Source organism: Nomascus leucogenys, chromosome 17 (genome assembly GCF_006542625.1).
Source record: "Nomascus leucogenys isolate Asia chromosome 17, Asia_NLE_v1, whole genome shotgun sequence".
NCBI lineage: Eukaryota > Metazoa > Chordata > Mammalia > Primates > Hylobatidae > Nomascus > Nomascus leucogenys.
Genome location: NC_044397.1, coordinates 89,605,467 through 89,621,907, shown reverse-complemented (window position 1 = coordinate 89,621,907; position 16,441 = coordinate 89,605,467). Strand labels below are relative to the sequence as shown.

The 16,441-nt window shown below is 59.2% G+C and overlaps 3 protein-coding genes across 4 annotated transcripts in view; 1 reads left to right on the top strand and 2 right to left on the bottom strand.

The window, feature by feature from the left end:
- CATSPERD (cation channel sperm associated auxiliary subunit delta) overlaps positions 1–4,804 on the top strand; it is a 55,416-nt gene extending 50,612 nt beyond the window's left edge. The window contains exons 20-22 of the mRNA XM_030796297.1: positions 177–354; positions 3,577–3,734; positions 4,449–4,804. Of these exons, the coding sequence (XP_030652157.1) occupies positions 177–354; positions 3,577–3,734; positions 4,449–4,749 (637 nt within the window). The 3' untranslated portion in view covers positions 4,750–4,804. The remainder of the gene's footprint in view (positions 1–176; positions 355–3,576; positions 3,735–4,448) is intronic.
- A 2,222-nt stretch (positions 4,805–7,026) lies between these two features.
- PRR22 (proline rich 22) lies at positions 7,027–9,092 on the bottom strand. Of its 2 annotated transcripts, XM_030796294.1 has the most exons (3): positions 8,595–9,092; positions 8,441–8,503; positions 7,027–8,117 (listed from the first exon to the last, which is right to left on the bottom strand). In XM_030796294.1, exons 1-3 carry the CDS (start codon positions 8,722–8,724, stop codon positions 7,045–7,047), a joined length of 1,266 nt encoding a protein of 421 aa, XP_030652154.1. In that variant the 5' UTR covers positions 8,725–9,092; the 3' UTR covers positions 7,027–7,044. The 2 variants fall into 2 exon arrangements, with proteins under 2 accessions (XP_030652154.1, XP_030652156.1); XM_030796296.1 differs by having other exon boundaries at positions 7,027–8,503; positions 8,599–8,677.
- A 95-nt stretch (positions 9,093–9,187) lies between these two features.
- Positions 9,188–15,943, bottom strand: DUS3L (dihydrouridine synthase 3 like). Its single transcript, XM_003280583.4, has 13 exons — positions 15,749–15,943; positions 14,757–15,045; positions 13,939–14,448; positions 12,766–12,807; positions 12,415–12,567; positions 11,981–12,097; positions 11,687–11,752; positions 11,110–11,220; positions 10,802–10,898; positions 10,522–10,597; positions 9,655–9,843; positions 9,431–9,559; positions 9,188–9,323 (listed from the first exon to the last, which is right to left on the bottom strand). Exons 1-13 carry the CDS (start codon positions 15,844–15,846, stop codon positions 9,251–9,253), a joined length of 1,950 nt encoding a protein of 649 aa, XP_003280631.1. The 5' UTR covers positions 15,847–15,943; the 3' UTR covers positions 9,188–9,250.
- Between the last annotated feature and the right edge of the window lie 498 nt (positions 15,944–16,441).

The following is a 16,441-nucleotide window of genomic DNA, read 5'->3' as shown; positions in this document are numbered from 1 at the left end:
CGGCCTCCCCGCAGCCCACACACGGCATCCTCACCTGGGAGTGGCAGGCGTCCTTTGGTTTCCTCTGTCACCTCCCACCCCACAAGCGGTTTTGCAGCCGTCCAGGTGGCTGTGGCCCGGGTCTTCCTGGGTTGTCCCTGCTCCCCGCACAGCCCTGTCCCGTGCCTGTGTCCTAGGTGGCGAAAAGACAGTTTCCAGGAGGTCGTCGACGCCGAGTATGTGTTACTGGAGGTGAACGGGCAGTTCTCGTACTCCTATTCCCTGACAGCCCAGTCAGCAATGTGCACCTCCCAGCCGCAGAACTGGACCACCATGATAAGGGAATTCGGAGGGCCCTTCTTCTGGAACAGAGAGGTAACAGGACCCTAGGATCATTTCCAGAAGAATCAGCAGCCCCCCAGGGGGTGGGAGAGTGCATGAGGATACCGCGTGGCCATGGAACTGAGTACGGAATGAAAGACTTGGGCGGGTGTGGTGGCTCACGCCTGTAATCCCAGCCTTTGGGAGGCCAAGGCAGGCGGATCATGAGGTCAGGAGTTTGAGACCAGCCTGGCTAACATGGCGAAACCCCGTCTCTACTAAAAATACAAAAATCAGCCGGGCATGGTGGCAGACACCTGTACTCCCAGCTACTCAGGAGAATCACTTGAGCCCAGGAGGCAGAGGTTGCAGTGAGCAGAGATCACAACTGCAAAAGACTGGAAGGTCCTTTAGGGATCTAGCGGGAACTCCAATTCCTTTTAGGGGTGTACAAGGCCTGTGAGGATTTAAGGAACTGACCGAAGGACGGGCAATGCAGGCACCAAGGTGTTCAGGGGGCTTTGCTGATGATGAGAAATGCCTGGGGACCATCCTAATGCTTGCGACTGAGGGATGGATGGAATTCCCAGGCTGTCCTACTCAGTGTGCATCTGTTTTATTTTCATTTCTTTTAGGCAGGGTCTCACACTGTCTCCCAGGCTGGAGTGCAGTGGTGCAATCTCAACTCACTGAAGACTCAAGCCTCAAGTGATCCTCCCACCTCAGCCTCCCAATTAGCTGGGACTACAGGTGTGCGCCACCATGCCCAGCTAATTTTTTTATCTTTTTTTTTTTTTTTTTTTTTTTGTAGAGACAGGGCTTCAGTGTGTAACACAGGCTGGCTTTGAACTCCTGGGCTCAGGCGATCCTCCCATGGATTGTAGGCACAAGTCACCACGCTCAGCCTCAGTGTGTTTCTATAATGCGGGTTGGTGCATGCACTACGGAGCAATGGGAGTGTGATGTCCTGTCCCTACAAGGAAGAGATTGCATCAGTCCACGTGTATCTTCCCGGGACACAATGTTTTGTATCAGGAACACAGTGCATGCAGCAAAGCCACCAGCAGATGGTGTCATGGCTCTTTTTTTGCATTTGCTTTTTTTTTTTTTTTTTCTTTGAGACGGAGCCTCACTGTGTCCCCAAGGCTGGAGTGCAGTGGCGCAATCTCAGCTCACTGCAACCTCCACCTCCCGGGTTCAAGCAATTCTCCTGCCTCAGCCTCCTGAGTAGCTGGACTTACAAGCACCTGCCACCACGCCCGGTTAATTTTTGTATTTTTAGTAGAGACGGGGTTTCGCCATATTGGCCAGGCTGGTCTTGAACTCCTGACCTCGTGATCCGCCCACCTCGGCCTCCCAAAGTGCTGGGATTATAGGCGTGAGCCACCGCGCCCGGCCGGCTCTGTTGGTATTTCTATATGCATTCTTCATATGGGCTGTCTCACTGCAAATTGCCTGAGTACGTTTAAGAGATGGCCCCATCACTATTTTTTTTCCATCAGCTGTGGTGAGTGGCTGCTTTTGTAGAATATGAAGTTCTCCTGGCCAGGCACGGTGGCTCACGCCTGTAATCCCAGCACTTTGGGAGGCCAAGGTGGGCAGATCACTTGAGGACAGGAGTTCAAGAGCAGCTTAACATGGCAAAACCCCGTCTCTACTAAAAATACAAAAATTACCTGGGCATGGTGGTGCACGCCTGTAATCCCAGCTACTGGGGAGCTTGAGGCAAGAGAATCGCTTGAACCCAGGAGGTGAAGGTTGCAGTGAGCCGAAACTGCACCACTGCACTCCGGCCTGGGCAACAGAATGAGGCTGTTTCTCAAAAAAATAACATAAAATAAAATTAAAAAATAAATAAAGAGTGGCCAGGTACTGTGGCTCACGCCTGTAATCCCAGCACTTTGGGAGGCCGAGGTGGATGGATCACTTGAGGTCAGGAGTTAGAGACCAGCCTGACCAACACGGTGAAACCCCGTCTCTACCAAAAGTACAAAAATTAGCAGGGCATGATGGTACCCACCTGTAGTCCCAGCTACTTGGAAAGCTGAGGCAGGAGAATTGCTTGAACCTGGGAGGTAGAGGTTGCAGTGAGCCCAGATCGCACCACTGCACTCCAGCCTGGGGGACAAAGGAAGACAATGTCTCAAAATAAAAAAGTCATTGGCAGCGCCTGACTCTCACTCAGACTGAGTTATTAAGCCTCCAGCGTCCACAGCCCAGGAAGGCCTGAAAGGAGGCATGTGGCAGGCTGCTACCGTTACTGCTTGAGACGGTCACTCCAACAGTTACTACCGTTACTACTTGAGACCTTCATTACAAGACTGAACGAAGGGGGAACCAATGTAGAAATGAAAACTTAAGACAAAAGAAACCGTTTTACGGAAGAGGCATGGCGAAGAAGAGAGCGCTCCCTGCTTCTAGTGAGCAAAGGCGGCGCCCCTAGGCTTCCGCAGACCTTTGTATTTATTGGGTAGAAAGAGCAGGGAGGGGCCAGGCGCAGTGGCTCACGCCTGTAATCCCAGCACTTTGGGAGGCCAAGGTGGGCGGATCACAAGGTCAGGAGATTGAGGCCATCCTGGCTTACCTGGTAAAACCCTGTCTCTACTAAAAATACAAAAAAGAAAAATTTGCTGGCCACAGTGGCAGGCACCTGTAGTCCCAGCTACTCGGGAGGCTGAGGCAGGAGAATGGCATGAACCCGGGAGGCGGAGCTTGCAGTAAGCCGAGATCGCTCCACTGCACTCCAGCCTGGGCAACAGAGTGAAACTCCATCTCAAAAAAAAAAAGAAAGAAAGAAAGAAAGAGCAGGGAGGAGGAGGTAACGATTGGTCAGCCGCTTAATTGATCACAGGTTCATATTATTACTAAAAGGCTTCAGATGTACCTAATCACAAGAAACACTTGTGCCTGGCTCGTGACTGCCCTCAGCATTCCTTCTGGGTGGCAGACGCAGTTTGTCAGTTTGCCAACATTCTGCTTTTATGAGAACAGTTTGCTGTTTACTCATACAGCCTCCAGTGGTATACTGAGTTGATCACGACCCTCAATCTTTCGGCCTCCAACAGAGGCAGGTGAGATGGAGGCTGAGCAGCCTCCGTCCACTCTCCTCTGCAGGGAGCACGAACCTGCCCACACCATGGGCACTTGGCCCCAGAGTCCCACCCATGCGTGCCTAATGAGGATTGGGGTGGGTGCAGGGCTTCTGCAGGGAGGAGGGAGGCTCAGGGCTCCCTCCCCAGCCCCCAGGGCCAGTGAGCACGCCTCTGTCCCCCACAGAACTACGTGAGCTGCCACGACCCCAACAACAATGCCCCTTTGAGGTGGCCAGATGTCCAGTATCAGATCTTGGGCGGCCGGACAGCAAACCAGATCATTTTCGGCCACAATAATGGCTTTTATGTCTTCTACATTTCTGTTGTGGATCCGTACTACAGGTGAGTGGGCCCATTTCCCCCTACGACAGGGGACGCCTGGTGCCGGTCACCTATGTTTCGGGGGACATGCAGGTCCTGGCTAAACCTGAATTCCCCCAACGGCCCAGGCCGTCCCCAGGACAAGTGATGTTTTAAGTTCTGGGTGACATTTGTTCCCGTGTGAAATAAATGCTCATTTCAGAGTCCTGCACTGAGTGCTGGGGGAACAGCAGTGACCGGAGGCCGTGCCGCTGCCCTGGCGCACCCGAGTCGCCCTCTCCTACTCCCCATGGCTAGGGTGTGCTGATGGCTGCGGGCTAGAGCTGGCTCAAAGTGGCTCACCAGGAGCAGACTCTCAAATATTCAGGAATCTTCAGCCTGGCCAACATGGTGAAACCCCGTCTCTACTAAAAATACAAAAATTAGCCGGGCATGATTGGCAGGTGCCTGTAATCCCAGATACTTGGGAGACTGAGGCAGGAGAATTGCTTGAATTCAGGAGGCGGAGGTTGCATTCAGCGGAGATCGTGCCACTGCACTGTAGCCTGGGCGACAGAGACTCCGACTCAAAAAAAAAAAAAAAAAAGGCATAATGGTTGGAAACAGAAGTGGGTATACCCGGTCACTGCTGTGGGCCTGATTCTCCCTCCTGTGGGTCTGAACACCTTTGCCAGAGATAAGGCGAAGTCCCCCAAAGGCAACGCCCAACAGCCTCTCCCCGCCTCCCCCCTGCAGCTACTGTCAACTGGAGACCATCTTTAGCATCTACGTGTATGGAGCATTCCCCGTGCAGCTGGTCTCTGCTGGAGTCGTCATCCTACTGCTCATCTCCAGCATCCTGGGGTCCATTTGGCTGGCCTACAAGACCCCCAAGCTGCTATGCACAGCACGCGGCCGCAGGATCAAGAGGTTTGCGGCACAGCTGTGTAGGAGATGCCAGACGGTCTGCCAGTTCAGGGCCTCGGCCACAGCCAGGGCAGGCACAGAGCCCCTGGGACGCCACCGAACTCCTCACGGAGGCAGGTCTGACCACTGAGGCCGGTCCACAGGATCCCGACCCCTTGTCTTCAAATAAAGTATAATGTAACATAGCAGGAAGCGGTAGGCATTCACCGTTTTTTTGTTTGTTTGTTTTTGAAACGGAGTCTCACTCTGTCGCCCAGGCTGGAGTGCAGTGGCGCGATCTCGGCTCACTGCAACCTTCGCCTCTCGGGTTTATGCCATTATTCTGCTTCAGCCTCCCAAGTAGCTGGGACTACAGGTGCCCGCCACCACGCCCAGCTAATTTTTTTGCATTTTTAGTAGAGATAGGGTTTCATCGTGTTAGCCAGGATGGCCTCGATCTCCTCACCTTCGTGATCCACCCGGCTCGGCCTCCCAAAGTGCTGGGATTACAGGCATGAGCCACCATGCCTGGCCTGTTTTTTGTTTTTTGTTTTTTTAGTATCAGTGTGGTCTCATTGTGTTGCCCAGGCTGAGAGTGCGGTGGTGTGATCACAGCTCACTGCAGCCTCAAACTCTCAGGCTTAAGTGGTCCTCCCTCCTCAGCCTCCTGAGTAGCTGGGACTACAGGAACCACCACCACACATGGCTAATTTTACTTTTAGTTTTTGTAGAGACAGGGTCTCACTTTGTTGCCCAGGTTGGTCTCGAACTCCTGGACTCAAGCGATCCTCCTGCCTCAGCCTCTCAAAGTACTGGGATTATGGATGGGCCAGTGCACTAGGGTTAGCCATCTCTCTCTCTTTTTTTGTTTTGAGATGGAGTCTCGCTCTGTTGCCCAGGCTGGAGTGCAGCGGCGCGATCTCGGCTCACTGCAAGCTCCGCCTCCTGGGTTCATGCCATTCTCCTGCTTCAGCCTCTGGAGTAGCTGGTACTACAGGCGCCCGCCACCACGCCCGGCTAATTTTTTTGTATTTTTAGTAGAGACGGGGTTTCATTGTGTTTGCCAGGATGGTCTCGATCTCCTGACCTCGTGATCTGCCCACCTCGGCCTCCCAAAGTGCTGGGATTACAGGCTTGAGCCACCACACCCGGACAATTTTTGTATTTCCAGTAGAGACGGGGTTTCACCATTTTGGCCAAGCTGGTCTCGAACTCCTGACCTCAAGTGATCTGCCTGCCTCAGCCTCCCAAAATGCTGAGATTACAGGTGTTTGCCACTGCACCTGGCCTCCTCCTGAGTGTTTTGAATAAGGGTTTCTGGGAGAGTAGCTTCAGAGAGCAGAAGGCACAGTGCCCTGCACAGGGCCAGGACCATGATCTCTGCTCTGCCTCCAAACACCCATCAGCCTCCTGGACTCTAGGTGAGCCTCCCAGGGCCTCCCCCAGCCGACCTTGAAACCCAAACTCCGGAGGCGCAGGAGATCCAGCCTGCAGCCTGGGGAAGGGGTAGGCTGAAGGTTCCCATCCCAGAGGGGTGTCCTCATCCCAGGAGGCGCTGGACGGCACTCGGCCTCCTGTTTCCTTACGTGTCCCTGAGGGAATGGGGTCAGCCTCTCCAGGGCCGCTATGAGCGTTTCAGGGGAGGAGGGTACAGGTGGCCACTGCCTGGACCCCCAGGAGGGCTCTCGAGACCCTGATGTGGGTGAGCGGTGACGGGAACCAGCACCCTGGAGGTCGTTCTTCCGAGGCTGGGTCCATCCCATTTTGGAACCGGTAGCCGGGCTGTCCCTGCCACCCTGGACCCCGAAGTGCGGCCGGGTGGGGCCCCTGACCCTCTCCTGGGCTCCGGGTGCCGTCTCCTGTCTCCATCTCAGGTGAACATGCCAGGTCCCCTGGGGGCCACGTGCTCCCCACTCCTTCACGCGTGGGCACTGTCTCCCGGTCCCTGCCCCAGCCCCCACCCTCAGACCTTCAGGTGAAGCCCCTGCACCCACCTGTCTGTCTGAACAAGAGCATGGCCCTTCCCGCCCTGCCTGCAGTGGCTGTGGCTTCCTGGGGAGAGGAGGCGGCTGGGTGGGGATCTGGAGGCTGCTCCTCAAGCCCTGCCCTGATAGCTGTGTGTCTCCAGGGAAGTTCCTGCCCCTCTCTGGGCAGCCTTGCTTTTCCCCACCAAAGGGGTGAAAACCCTTAGAACACGTTGAGTCTGGGTCAGGAGGCCACTGCCTCTGCCAGAGGAGTCTGATCTTCCAGGGCTGGGACTCAAGGAGTTTAGGGTGTCCTGATTCCGGGGCTCCTCTGCTAGGCTCTGGAGGTCTCACTGTGAGGCCGCGGGCGCCGTCTTGCCAGTGCGCGGGATGACGGGATGAGGGGCCAGGCGTGTACCTCCAGCCCCCTCCCCATCCCCAAGGCCACCACGTGGACATGGAGCTGAAAGGTCAAATGTGCTTTAATGGGGGGTGGCTCCCAGGTCCTGCCTGGGCCCGGGGGCAGTGGCGCTGGCTGGGCCTGCCGGCTGCCTGGCCTTCCCTCCGGGCTTTCCCTTCTTGGCCGTTGAGGCCTTTCTCTTGCTGGGCAGAATGGGGGCCGGGGTGTTGGCAGCAGGGGGCCCCGGGCTGGGCGGCTGCTCCTCATCGAGCGCCTTGAAGTTGAAGTAGTCGACGTTGGACACGGCTTCCAGGATCTCAGGCACGCTGTAGTCGAAGCACAGCAGCTCCTCCGGCAGGCACAGCGAGCGGATGTCATCGGCTGAGTTCTCACCACTGCTGTCAGGCAGGGCCGGCCCGGGCGCCTCGCACAGGGAACCCTCAGGCCCAGAGGCGCCTGGCAGGCAGTCGAAGAGCTTCATGGCGTCCTCCAGCAGAACCTTGTCAGGCAGTGCCAAAGCTCTGGGCGTCTCAGGGGCCTTGGCCTCGCCTGCCCCCAGCAGGGCCCCCTCCTTGACCTCAGCCACCTTGAGCTCACTGAGGCCCGGTGGGTACAGGGGCACCCCAGGTCGGACCCCGCTGCCCTGCAGCTCCTTGACGGGGAAGGCCAGGGGTTCGGGCCCAGGGAAGTGGCCAAGGTAACCCTGGAGGTGGCTGTAGGCGTCCGGGGGCAGTGTGGGCTCTGCAGGCAGCATGATGAGTACAGGGGGCGGCTTGTTCTCCTTGGGGGGTGGGGGTGGCGGCGGGGCCGGGCCTTCCTCTAGGGGCGGTAGGGGCAGCTCCACGAAGGCGGCGGACCCTGCGTCCCCCACAAAGCCCAGAGCCTCTGGCCCGGGGCCCTCGGGCGGGAAGTAGGGCAAGAGAAACTGGGGACCCCTGGGTGCCAGCTGGCAGTGGGGATATGGGGGCAGCCCCGGGGCCTTGAGGTAGGGCTGTGGCTCCAGGAGGTAGCTGCCTGGGGCAGAGGGGACCCCCGCTGGCCCCCCACTGCTTGCCGCCAGCTTGTACAGGGTTGACTGGCCCAGGTCGGGGGTGGTCCACTCGATCTGATAGATGCGGGGGTCAAAGAAGCACCCGCACGGGGCCATCTGGAAACCTGTGGGCGGCAGGCGGGTGCCCTGAGAGCAGCCGCTGCCTGAGGGGCCCAGCCTAAGCCTGGGGGCCTGTCTGGGAGATGCCACGAGAACCTTGTCGTTGGGGGGCCCCTTTGGGGGACGACATAGATATTGCTTTGGGGCCCTGGCTGGGTGATGGATGACACAGAGCTTGTCTTTGGGGCTCATCTGGGGAACCTGTGTGAAGCATGGGGAGCAGAGGCCATGCCTTCGGGCTCCCACCTAGGGACGGGGCAGGGGCAAAATGGGCCTGCACGCTCAAACCCACTCCCAGCCTCGTCAAGGGTTCGGGGGAGGCCGGTACCTGCTGGAGGGGCTGGAAACACCTCTTTTTCTGGGTCTGGGGGATGATACAGGTTCAAGGAGCCTGTGGACAAAGGTGCCCGGGTGGGTAGGGCCCTTAGGCGGGTGGGCCCCTGAGCCCTCTCCAGCAGGTGCCCCCACCCACCCGATCGTACCCACAGCGGGAGGAGGCTCGGCGCAGGTAGGAGCAGGCTGGCGGCCCAGCACCTCGGCCCCCTCCAGACTCTGGGGGCTGAAACCTTCCTGGGGAGCTGCAGGGGCATAGAACGGTTTGGGGTGCTGCATGGGGCAGCAAGGGGCCCGGTCCAGACAGGCCAGGAGGGCGGCAGTGGGAGCGCAGGTGGCCCAACCAGAGAACAGGCTGAGAACCTGGTGGGGTTCTGTTTGCCTGGTTACCCGGGGCAGCGGGTTCCAGCCTGCAGCCTGCCCACTGGTTGGGGTTCTGGGTGTTGGGGGCGGGCAGAGATGGTCATCACCATGGGAGGGAGGATTCTGGGCCAGGCCTTTGCCTCTTCCAGCAACACCCCCCTAACAGCTTTGAGGCTGCCTCCTCCAGGCAGGCTGCCCTGATCCACACCCACACAGGCTGAGGCCCCCCGGGTCCTGCACCTGCTACCTTCTTGGGGGTCAAGGCCTCTCTGGGTACCAGCAGCACCCAGCTTGGGGCAGGGCCCATGGAGGAGGCTAAGAGGTTTGGGGAAGGTGGGGGCCAAGGAAGGGCTGCTTCAGGGTCACAGAAAGGCCTGGATTTTAAAAGAATAAAATTTATTGTACTCTCCTCGCCCCATGGTGCCCCTGGGAAAGCCTGAGACTACTTGTACGCGTTGGCCTTGTGCTTCGGTAAGAAGGCGAAGTTTGGGGGCACCGGCCCAAGGAGCATCTCACTGTGGGAGGGCAGGTGGAAAGCAAGGTCAGGCCCAGGGCCTGCAAAGTACCCTCCATGACCCAGGGCCCCCGACTCCAGCCCCCCAACTCCAGTCCACCCAGGCACCTGATGCGGATCCAGTCGGCTGCCTTCTGGCTGGCCATCAGCGTCTCCAGGTAGTCGCGGCCCAGGTAGTAGGGTGGCCGCTCGTTGATCCTCTGTGGGAGGCGCTCCAGCAGCCCCACGGGCACGTACCTGCGGGCGGGTGGGCGGGCAGCATAACACACTTGAGGCAGCCCTAGCCAACCTCGGCCCATGCGCCACCCACCCCAGCCAGCCCTGGTGCCCACCGGCACAGGAAGGACAGCCACTCGAGCAGAAAGCGCCGGGTCTTCTCCACGCCCTGCGTGTCCGAGCCCCAGTGCTCCAGGCCGTAGTTGGTAAAGTCCCGCAGGATGTCCAGGCGCTCAGACGACGAGATGTCCCAATGCCGCTGCTCCTTGATCTCCGTGAACAGCCATGGCTTGAGCAGGGCGCCACTGTGGGACGGGTGACGATCAGTGGGCCCAGCCACCAGCCTGCCTGGGATCGTGTGGCCTCTGCTTCCATGGCCTGGCCTGAGCCAGAGCCCAGACCACGAAACCTACAAGCCTAGTAAGCCTCCCAGCTGTGTGCACACAACCTTCAAAGCACAGGACTTTCTTTTCTGTTTTTTGAGACAGAGTCTGGCTCTGTTGCCCAGGCTGGAGTGCAGTGGTAAGATCTTGGCTCACTATTCAACCTCCGTCTCCCGGGTTCAAGCAATTCTCCTGCCTCAGCCTCCCTAGTAGTTGGGATTACAGGCATGTACCACCACACCTGGCTAATTTTTGTATTTTTAATAGAGATGTTTCACCATGTTGGCCAGGCTAGTCTTGAACTTCTGACCTCAAATTGCGTGCCTTGGCCTCCCACAGTGCTGGGATTACAGGCGTGAGCCACCGCACCTGGCCAAAGCCCAGGACTTTCAACTCACAATCATCAGATCCCACAGCAGCAGCAATTTCCAGTCCCCTCTGCCGCAACACAGCTGCAACTCCTGACATCGCTCTGTGCCCCTCCCATCTTGGGACCAACAGCCCACTACAGAGCAGGGGTGGGTGATGGCGTGTCGGGTTCAGGGCACTGCTGCTGTGCACGAAGCTGGAGCTGGATCTCTAACATCCCTGGGCACTTACCGGGCAATCATGATCCCGGCGACACCAGTCTGCATGGCACGGTTGGCATCCTCAAATGACAAGATGTCCCCATTTCCTGAGGAGACAGAGGCTAGGGTCTCAGGGAGACACGGGCAGACGGGACCCTGGGGTTCTGCTCACCGGCCCTTCAGGAGTTGTAGCTGACCCAGTGGCTCCCATCAGGATGGTAGGAGGAGGTCCCAGGTGGGAAGGCAAACAGCTCAGAGGTGTGAGTGTTTGGGGGTGGTAGGGGAGGGAGGTGGCTTCCTGGAACACCCACCGAACAGGGGCATGGGGCTGGCGGCCTTCACGCACTCCTCGATGTACTGCCAGTCGGCTAGCTTGGTGTAGCGCTGCTCCCGAGAGCGGCCGTGGAGCTGGGGGAGAAGCCGCCACGCAGGGTAGGAGGCAGAGAGTGAGATGCAGAGAGAAAGAGACCGAGAGAGCCAGGCTGAGAGAGACAGAGACAGAGGCGGAGACAGAGGGAGGTGCAGAGGTGAAGAGGGAGGGATGGGAGGAGAGGAGCCGTTAGGAAGGGACGCGGGGTCGACCCCGAGGCCCCGATGCCCGAGGCGTCCCAAGACCCACCGTGACGAGTGCCACACCCCAGTCCCGCAGCTCGGGCAGCAGGCGGTGCGCCAGGTTCACACGCTCCTGGACGCCTGTGCGGATCTTCACAGTCAGCGGCACATCCAGCACCTACAGGACGGTGGTGGGAGGTGGTGGGAGGTGGTGGGAGACGGTGGGAGGTGGTGGGAGACGGTGGGAGGTGGTGGGAGACGGTGGGAGGTGGTGGGAGACGGTGGGAGGTGGTGGGAGACGGAGGTGGTGGGAGACAGTGGGAGATGGTAGGAGATGGTGGAAGGTGGTAGGAGACGGTGGGAGACACTTGGAGACAGTGGGATGTGGTGGGAGGTAGTGGGAGACACTGGCAGACGGTGGGAGACGGTGGGAGGTGGTGGGAGACGGTGGGGAGGTGGGTGGGAGACGGTGGAGGTGGTGGAGACGGTGGGAGGGCTGGGAGGTGGTGGGGAGACTGGGAGGTGGGAGACGGTGGGAGGTGCTGGGAGGTGCTGGGGAGACGGTGGGAGGTGCTGGGAGGTGGTGGGAGGCAGGGCCCGGGGGAGTTGTTTGGGAGTCAATGCGGGCATGTGGCTGGCTGTACCTGGTTCATGCCACGGACAATCTGCTGGAACTTGGTCGAGCGATTCATGAGGGCACAGCCCCCACCCTGGAAGAGACAGGCGGGTGGAGGGAGGGCAGGATGTGGGCTGCCCCAAGACCCCTCACCCCTGCTGCCCGGAGGCCACCGCCAGGAGACGCCGACCCGCAGGAAAGGCAGGGGCTCCAGGGCCACACTTGAGCCCAAACCCCTGGCCCTCCATCCAGGACATCGCCGGCTGGCTCAGTGCCTCCCTGCCCAGATGGGGAAACCGAGGCACACGTCCAGGGCCGCTACCTTCTTGTACACGAGGTCGATGGGGCAGCCGACGTTGATGTCCACGAAGTCCACCTCCACGGTGCGGCTCAGCAGCTCGGCACACTTGGTCATGGTGTCGGGGAAGGCGCCCTCCAGCTGTGGTGGGCAGCAGCAGAACGGGGGGGTGAGGGGAGAGTCCGAACTGTCCCCACTTGGCCATTCCCTCCTCACTGGGGGGCTCTGAGCCAGCAGCCTCCTCTCTCGGGGCCTCCCCGGAAGGAGCCAAGGTCTGTCTGCAAGGCACCGGTCCCCAGCCACGGCCATCAGCCCCCAGAGGTGGATCAGGGTATCACCCCCACTCCATAGCTGAGGCCAGGGGGTCGGGGAGGCAACCAGGGCAGACCTGGAACCTGGCTGTGAGACAGGGCGGCCTAGGGCCCCTCCATTCTCCCTCCCTCGGGGCGGGCACTGACCTGGACGCCAAAGATGTCCTCACACTGGTGGCGTTTGAGCAGGGCCCACTCGGACATCTGGCCCTGCAGCAGGTTGGTGCAGACGGCCATCTCTCCACATGTCACGTCCGCCCCGAAGCGCTTGCAGATCCGTCGGAAGGGCAGGTTCCCGCACTGCGCGGGGAGCAGGACAGACACACATGCTCGTGCATGCACACACGCACGCGCGCACGCACACACACACAGACACAGCAGGACCCTGAATATGCGCCCCAGCCCCACAATCCAGCAGGTGGGGACAGACACTAAGCCCTGTTGAAATGACCACACTGCCACCCTGCCACCCCACCAGCCACCTGACCCAGGTCCTACCGTGGTGAGGGGGGCCAGGTAAAGTTTGCCACGGATGTCCAGCTGGAGGAAAAAGAATACACATAAGTGAAGCCTGGCCCTCCACCCCAGCTGCTGAGGCCCTGGAGCCTCCCTTCTCCCGCAGTCTAGGACACACTCGGCCCAAATGGTCTGGCTCCTTTTCTTTTTCTTTTTTTTTTTTTTGAGACGGAGTCTTTCTCTGTCCCCCAGACTGGAGTGCAGTGGCGTGATCTCGGCTCACTGCAAGCTCCGCCTCCCGGGTTCACGCTATTCTCCTGCCTCAACCTCCCGAGTAGCTGGGACTACAGGCGCCCGCCACCACGCCTGGCTAATTTTTTGTATTTTTAGTAGAGACGGGGTTTCACCGTGTTAGCCAGGATGGTCTCGATCTCCTGACCTCGTGATCCGCCCACCTGGGCCTCCCAAAATGCTGAGATTACAGGCTTGAGCCACCGCGCCCGGCCCTGGCTCCTTTTCTGAGTCTCTGCATGTGCCAATCAATCCCTTCATCAGGAATGTTCCTTTCCTCAGTCTCCTCCACTGGAGACCTTCTACTTAACCATCCAAACCCAGTCCAATGCCCCCTCTTCCAGAAAGCCTTCCACATTGTCCCCCGCTGCCCAACCCTGACCCTCTGAGACTTAGAGTGTGTCCAGCTTTTTTTTTTTTTTTTTTTTTTTTTGAGATGGAGTCTTGCTCTGTCGCCCAGGCTGGAGTGCAGTGGCACAATCTTGACTCACTGCAACGTCCGCCTCCTGGGTTCAAGTGATTCTCCCGCCTCAGCCTCCTGAATAGCTGGAATTACAGGTGCCCGCCACCATGCTCGGCTGATTTTTGTATTTTTAGTAGAGACAGGGTTTCACCATGATGGCTAGGCTGGTCTTGAACTCCTGACCTCAAATGATCTGCCTGCCTTGGCCTCCCAAAGTGCTGGGATTACAGGCATGAGTCACTGCACCCGGTCCTGTCCAGCTCTTTCTGTCCCCACCAGAGTGCAACCTCCTGAGGGCTGGGCCCAGGACAGAGCACAGAGAAGGAGACTTAGCCGGGAGCTCCTTCAAGGAACAGCCTCTGACTCCCAGGCAGCTAGAACAGGAACGTGGACACAGCTGCTGCCTAACAGATGAACACCAGATGGACAGGTCTGCTACTGACACTGTCCTCAACACGTACCCGCTTCTTCTCACAGGGCTGCAGCCTGACCACGTCCTCATCCGTCAGGGGCCCGCAGGTCCGCACGGGGCTGCTGGGAGGGGTGCTAGTGCCCAGCCCTGCGGGGACCTGCTGGGCGCCACAGTTGTCCTGCCTGGGAGCACCCTCGGCGACAGCGGCAGCGGGTGTGGGGCCCGGCGGCTGGACCTGGCTGAACCGGCGCAGGGCCTGCTCAGCTTGTTCGAAGCGGACCTCGCGCTTCCGCAGCTGCTGCTGCAGGGCTTTGTCCAGGCCGTTGCGGACGGACGGGGGCTGGGCCCCGCGGGCCGCCAACTCCTCCTGCACCAGGTTCTGTCCCTCGGGCCCCAGGTGGGCCCCAGCGAAGCGGCAGGTCACGCCATAGGGGCACCGGCCGAAGGTCTCGAAGAGCACACAGCGGGGGCCCAGGTCGGCCGGCTTGGTCTCCAGGTAGCGCCCCACATCGTGCAGAAAGCGGCAGCGATCACCGAAGAAACACTTAGCAGCCGACTCCTGCGAGGAAACAGGGAAGGAGTGAGGGGGGACAGGGAGACCCCGGGGCAGCCCAGCATCCAGGGTTCAAACTCTAGATCATCCCTCCTGGCTCTGTGTCCCTGAGCAAGGCAGGCACCTCACCGTGCCTCTGCATCTCCATTTGTACAATGAGAACAATGACAAGCCCTACAATACATCCCGAGGAGGATGAAGACGGAATGCATCAGAGCAAGCTCACTGCTCATTGCTGAAGGCCCAGGAGCTTTCTAACAATTACCCGCTGCTCCTGCCTGCCCCAGCAGGAATGCTCACGTGGCCGCACTCGCCTGGATCAGGGAAGGGCATAGCCTGTTCTTGTCGTAGTGTGTGGGCTTCACATGGGGCCGGCCCTTGTTTTGTCCCCGGGCCCTCTTCTGAGTCTGCGGCTGCTCCCCAGGCTCTGCTGCCTCCTCCGTCTGCCCGTCCGCCGTCTGTCCATCCTCCAGTCGGATCCGCTTAGCCTCAGGCTCAGCCAGGTCATTGCCAGCAGGTTCTCCTACCTCGGTTTCCCGGCAAGGCTTCTCCTGCCCCTTGGCTTCCAGGAATTGGTGAAACTGCTCCTTGGTGGTGAGGTATCTGCCGACAGAAAGGGAAAGGAAAACCCTCCTGACACAGAGTCAATAAACACTGGGGAAAGGAGGCTAGAAACACTTGCCCGTGCTTAAATCCTTCTGCTGATGGGGAGCTCACTACTTAAGAACCAGCCAGCTCCGGGAGCCCCTCAGGGCCTCAAAAAATACCTATTTTGTCCCTGGGTCCTCACTGTCGAAAGCGTTGCGCGAAACTATTATCAGGTTCAGTCAAGAACGTCCCTGCGCTCGTTAGGCTAGGAAAAACTACAATTCCCAGCATGCCTTGAAGCGGAGTCTAAGCCACCACATTTCCCAGCACGCCTTTCGGCCCTTCAAACACCGCAAGCCCCAGCACGCCCCGCGGCACTAGCTTCAAACCCAAGACCCGCCAGTAACGGCCGCTGGCAGAGCACATGCGCCGTACGTCCATATGCAGGGACTACAATCCCCAGTATGCACCGCGGGCCTGGCCTCAAATCCCACCTGCCCTAGCATGCACGTGGTGTCCTTCGCGCATGTGACAGTCCCCAACGTGCACGATCTCAGGTACCTCCGCTGACCACGCTGCAGGCGGAAGAACGGCCCAGAATGAAGAGCCGGTGGCTTCTCGCCCTCAGCCGCTGCTAATCTCCCGGCATGCACAGCTGGGGCCGCGCTATGGGTGCCGGAAAGGGTCCTTGAGCTTCCCTCCTGCCCCGGCTACTCACTGAGGCTTAATGGGCGCCACTCCCCGTTCCAAAGCTCCGACTCCTGAGTCGCCGCCACCACCATTCTCTAGAGGGGCTGCCGCCGTTCCCTCCGCCATCGGCGCCCCTCACGCCCGCTCTGGAGTGTGGCGGGAAGGCCTTCCGGGTCACGCGTGTCTTCCCGGATTGTGCTGGGGAAGTGCGCATGCTCATGTCGTTCCAATGACGCCATTACGCGCTCGTGACGCCACGTGGGCGGTGCCTGCACATGGGTGGAGCCTCAGTTCCTATATGAACTAGAGCCTGCGCTATTGCAAACTGGACTGTAATCGGCTTCTGGACTGAGGAAATTTACCTGTTAGGGTGTTTTGGGGGTTTTGTCTTCGTTGTTCTGTTTGGAACGGTCTCGTTCTGTCGCCCAGGCTGGAGTGCAGTGTTACGATCACGACTCACCGCAGCGTCGTCCTGGGTTCAAGCGATCCTCCCACCTCAGCCTCCAGAGTAGCTGCGTCTACAGACCTGCACCAATAGGCCTGGCTAATTTTTAAATTTTTTGTAGAGACGAGGTCTCGCCAGGTTGCCCAGGCTGATCTGGAACTCTTGGGCTCAAGCGATTCTCCCATTTTGGCTTCCCAAGCGTTGGGATTACAGGCGTGAGCCATGGTTCCCGGCCCCTGCTAGGGTTTTCAAAAATGTAAATTAGGGGTCGGGAGC

What these genes read in the sequence shown, in the direction of transcription:
- PRR22 (XM_030796294.1), bottom strand. Translation starts at nt 8,724, where the DNA reads ATGCAGCACCCCAAACCGTTCTATGCCCCTGCAGCTCCCCAGGAAGGT. An exon ending in CGAGCCTCCTCCCGCTGTGG is followed by an intron (nt 8,504 to 8,594) that starts GTACGATCGGGT and finishes CTTTGTCCACAG; the next exon opens with GCTCCTTGAACCTGTATCAT. An exon ending in GTTTCCAGCCCCTCCAGCAG is followed by an intron (nt 8,118 to 8,440) that starts GTACCGGCCTCC and finishes TGCCGCCCACAG; the next exon opens with GTTTCCAGATGGCCCCGTGC.
- DUS3L (XM_003280583.4), bottom strand. Translation starts at nt 15,846, where the DNA reads ATGGCGGAGGGAACGGCGGCAGCCCCTCTAGAGAATGGTGGTGGCGGC. An exon ending in AGCCCTGTGAGAAGAAGCGG is followed by an intron (nt 12,808 to 13,938) that starts GTACGTGTTGAG and finishes TTTTTCCTCCAG; the next exon opens with CTGGACATCCGTGGCAAACT. An exon ending in TTGTCCGTGGCATGAACCAG is followed by an intron (nt 11,221 to 11,686) that starts GTACAGCCAGCC and finishes ACCGTCCTGTAG; the next exon opens with GTGCTGGATGTGCCGCTGAC.